This window comes from Gobio gobio, assembly GCF_949357685.1.
Source record: "Gobio gobio genome assembly, chromosome: 24".
Classification (NCBI taxonomy): Eukaryota; Metazoa; Chordata; class Actinopteri; order Cypriniformes; family Gobionidae; genus Gobio; species Gobio gobio.
In genome coordinates, this window is record NC_137120.1 from 40,476,084 (window position 1) to 40,481,083 (window position 5,000).

The 5,000-nt window shown below is 38.9% G+C and overlaps 1 protein-coding gene across 1 annotated transcript in view; it reads left to right on the top strand.

Annotated features, from left to right (window-relative positions):
* slc26a11 (solute carrier family 26 member 11) overlaps positions 1 to 5,000 on the top strand; it is a 35,406-nt gene that overhangs the window by 22,332 nt on the left and 8,074 nt on the right. The window contains exons 10-11 of the mRNA XM_079808618.1: positions 312 to 372; positions 3,540 to 3,736. Of these exons, the coding sequence (XP_079664744.1) occupies positions 312 to 372; positions 3,540 to 3,736 (258 nt within the window). The remainder of the gene's footprint in view (positions 1 to 311; positions 373 to 3,539; positions 3,737 to 5,000) is intronic.

The window sequence follows — 5,000 nt, forward strand, 5'->3', positions numbered from 1 at the left end:
TTGCGCACAAAAACTATTGTCGACGATTTATAAAGTTATTGTAGAGCCGCTGTAGTGAGATGGACTTTGTAACTTTAGTCTTTAGTGTCTTTTAAGGGTCTTGAGAGTGTAAAGTTGAGCCAATGGAGGCCTTTCAGAGCATCAGATTTACACTAAAATATCTTCATTTGTGTCTGAAGATGAACGGAGGTCTGACGGGTGTCCAACCACATGAGGGTCAGTCATTAATGACACAATTTACATTTTTGGGTGAACTAACCCTTTAACCGAGTGTTAATGGGTGGTTTTTAATCACAGTGATGTTTCCGCAGGTCTCACAAACATCATGGGCTCATTTGTGTCAGCGTATCCCGTCACGGGCAGCTTCGGAAGGTCTGTCTACATGCTAAACGCTCAGATTAAAGAGGTCCTATTATGCTTTTTTACTCTCTTTAGTGTGTAATGTTGAGGTTTAACGCCTCCGTTGCAGTCTTGAGTTTTCTTCTGGGAATGTACATGTCACAATATTCCTCATTTAAAGGAACACGCCACTGTTTTTGAAGCTTTTTCCGTCTCCCCTAGAGTTGAACAGTTGAGTTTTACCGTTTTCTAATCCATTCAGCCGATCTCTGGACTGTTAGCATAGCTTAGCATAGTTCATTGAATCTGATTAGACCGTTAGCATCTCTCTTGATATGATATTCCGCAGCGGCTGACAATAGTCCCAGCGCTCTCTCTGTTGTCCCGTTGGTTATGTTGACTGAAGTTAGCCTAGATGTGTAATATCATTGCGCCGCTGCACTCATGGGGCGGCTCACAGCTCTTGATTATTACGCAGGAATGAGAGTATAGTTCCTGCCATATCGGCCTAGAAAATCACAACTTCTCATTTTCCGTCTGTCTTAGTACACGATGGAACTACAGAAGAGTCGAGTTTAAAATAGGAGAAATATCGACACTCTTTGGTCATTTTTTGAGCGAGATGCTAACGGTCTAATCAGATTCAATGATCTATGCTAAGCTATGCTAAAAGTGCAGATCCGGAGATCGGCTGAATGGATTAGAAAACGGTCAAACTCAACTGTTCAACTCTAGGGGAGTCGGAAAATGAGCCTATTTTCAAAAATAGTGGCGTGTTCATTTAACACAATTCCTGCCTAAGGCATATGCAAAATAAAGGGGCGGGGCCTGGTTGAGTTAGTAGTGTGTTGAAACTCGCAGTTATGGTAATTTCCCAAACACGCTTGAAGTGGTTGACCAATCACAACACACACACGATTCAACCAACCAATCAGAGCTCACTGAACTTTTCAGAAGGCGGGGCTTCATAGTGACGCGGGGTGTTCTGGGAAGAGAGGTGCAGAAAAATATTGAACATTCAAGCACGAAGATTAGCCTAGTAGAGCCCAAAAACCATAGACTGTAAACAAATATGGGCGTAGTGTCCGTGACGTCACTCATAAGATCTGAAGAGCAGTTCTGAAGCGTAAAGTCGGGCCGTCGCCATCTTGTCGAGTCACTCTCGGATAACAGAAAATGGGCAAAGAGGCGGGACGTGGGCGGAGCTGAGGTGACGACTAACAGACAGCAGACAAACGGCAATCCACCTGTCACTCAAAGTGGCCACGCCCTTAATTATGCAGAATTTTAAGGCTTTATATAATGTAAACGAATGAGTTATAAATAAATTCCCCCCCTCACAGTCGTCATGAAGGGCAAAATTAGCCGTACAGACCAAAAGCACAGTTTGTCCCAGACTGTAAACATGTGTTCTTCTGCTGTAAAGTCGGCCATTTTAACATGAGCTCAATGAGATTCTGCTCCTTCTGGAGTCTGCCTCTAGTGGCCAGTCCATGAACTGCAGTTTAACTCACTTCAGGAGAAACTGCGGGAGGAGCCGCTTGCCAAAAACATAATCAATATTTTAACCCCTTAAAGGGTTAGTTCACCCAAAAATGAAAATTCTGTCATTAATTCCTCACCCTCATGTGGTTGGACACCCGTCAGACCTCCGTTCATCTTCAGACACAAATGAAGATATTTTAGTGTAAATCTGATGTCTCTGAAAGGCCTCCATTGGCTCAACTTTACACTCTCAAGATCCTTAAAAGACACTAAAGACGTCGATACAAATTCCATCTCACTACAGCGGCTCTACAATAACTTTATTAATCGGCGAGAATAGTTTTTGTGCGCAAAAAAACCCCTAAATAATGACTTATATAGTGATGACGATTTCAAAACACGGCCTCATGAAGCTTCAAAGCGTTATGAATCAGTGAGTCGATTCAGCGGTTTGGAGCATCAAATTTCAGCAGTTTGATGGTTTGACACACGATCCGAATCATGATTCGACTCACTGATTCATAACGCTTCAAGCAGCTGAATCGACTCACTGATTCATAACGCTTCGAAGCTTCATGATGCCGTGTTTTGAAATCGTCATCACTATGTAAGTCGTTATTTAGGGTTTTTTTACGCACAAAAACTATTCTTGTCTTTATAAAGTTATTGTAGAGCCGCTGTAGTGAGATGGACTTTGTATCGACGTCTTTAGTGTCTTTTAAGGATCTTGAGAGTGTAAAGTTGAGCCAATGGAGGCCTTTCAGAGCATCAGATTTACACTAAAATATCTTCATTTGTGTCTGAAGATGAACGGAGGTCTGACGGGTGTCCAACCACATGAGGCTCAGTCATTAATGACACAATTTACATTTTTGGGTGAACTAACCCTTTAACTGTCACCCCCCTTTTTGAGACTACACATGAAAATGCACTATCAAAACTTAAAGTGCTGTAATTCAAGTTTTAAAGCAGACACTCCTCAGATTATTGCTGAAGTAAAAGCAATTCAAAATATGAAAAAGTTATGGAAGTTTAAATTTACTGTAAATAAAAAATACTGTACTAATTTATTTTATTTTATATAAAATATATATTTTACAAAAATGTTTTACTCTAAAATTAATAAAAACATCAAAGCCATGTGTCTAACCAAGTTGTGTTCCAAATTTGAAGTTGATGTCACAAAAATTAAAGTCCCCATGAGATTTTGTTTAGGCGCTGTACCAAAAATAGCCACCGGGTGTCATTGACATTCCATTGATTATTTTTTTTTAATGCATTTTCCTGTAAATTTCTGTCCAAATGTCACTTCCATCACAAAACAGTCACCAAATATGGACCCTTGAGTCTCAGACGTTTCCGGCAATATGTGTGTTGTCAAGATTAGAAAAGATTTTGATTATATAGTTCAAATAAATGTTGTAATATGAAACATGACTCCGCCCACTAGGGGGAGGAGCCAGCTAGAAGAATTTAAAGTACCATTTCCATGGTCACACAACGTCCAATTTCAAAACGGTTTTCAAGGGATGAATTTTGAGTTTGTAAGCTTTCTCACGATACCTAATTTATGATAATTAGGATACGAAAAAAAGGCGATTAAGAAAAAAGAGCCAGCGGGACGGTGACAGTTAAGAGGTTAAAAAAGGGCACAAAATGGCCTCTTTAAAGTGTCTGCTCACTTTGTAAGTGTTTTATGTGGTGTTTCGGGACAGGACGGCTGTAAACTCTCAGACTGGAGTGAGTTCGCCTGCTGGAGGGATCTTCACAGGTGCTGTGGTGCTGCTGTCTCTGGCCTTCCTCATGCCGCTGTTCGTCTTCATCCCCAAAGCCTCGCTCGCCGCCGTCATCATCTGTGCCGTGAGCCCCATGATGGACTTCAGAGTGCCCGTCCAGCTCTGGAGGGTCAAGAGTGAGACTTCAGCATCACATTACATATCAATATTATTATAATTCATATTAGGGATGCAACAATACAGTTAGTCCACGGTTCAATACATACCTCAGTTTTAACCCACGGTTTTCGGTTGGGTTCTGATGGCTCGTCACATCAGTTTTTTACTGTTCTATTCTTAGGAACAGCAAAGAGGTTAAGGTTTGTTATTGCAATACTCTTTCTTTATTTTACTTAAAATAATTGAATAACCTTACTTAAACTTAAAACTTTACTTAAAAAAAAACCTTGTACACATTCCTAGTGTATTGTATAATATAAAATAAATATATATAAAGATTAACACTGGCAGCTCAGAGCTGTACAGCAGCATTAAAGTATGAAATTGAATGAATAAATGTAAAAATAAAACACTACATAGACTTCACTATAAAATATACACTGATTCTAATTAAAGCTGCTGTATTAGTTTTTCAGTCAAGAGCAGTGAGTGATTTTCTCTTTGTCTTTTGTTGTTGTATTAACATTAAAGGGATATTTCACTCAAAAATGAAAATTCTGTCATCAAGAAATGAATACAGGTTATGAACAACATTAGAGTGAGTAAATAATGACATAATTTTAGAGGTGAACTGTCCCTTTAAGGACCGCGTGTTCACTATAGGCTGCGCCGCTGTCAATTAACCCTTGTGTTATGTTGCGGGTCAATTTGACCCGTTTAGATTTTTAAGTTGTCAGAAATATCAGTTAACCTATGTTTTTTTTCTTTAAATTTTGTGACTTTTTCTCATTTAGGGTCATGAACATGCATGCAAAGTTTCAACACGCTGATGTGTTTTGACATATACACACACATTTACTGTTACGTTCGTGATGTTCACGGGTCAATTTGACCCGCATATTTTAATGTTCTAAGGCAATTGTAGAGACCCAAAATAATAAAATTTCTTGGTTATATTTTGTTATTTTACTTTTTTACTAACCTATGAAGCAAAAAAAATGTGCTTTTCCCCGTTTTTTCAATACAGAAATATTTTGTGTATGCCACAAATGGTAAAAATGAGCTATAATTAATTTTTTAATCTCTCTGAAATACTATCTAACCTACATTGTTTTTCTTGAAATTGTGTGACCTTTTCTCATTTAGGGTCATTAACATGCATGCAAAGTTTCAACATGATAATTCATTGTGAAATGTGCATATCGAAATTTTATACACTCTTGCTGTTTGTGGGTCAATTTGACCCGTATAGGACAGCTGTTCAAAAGTACAGTACAGACA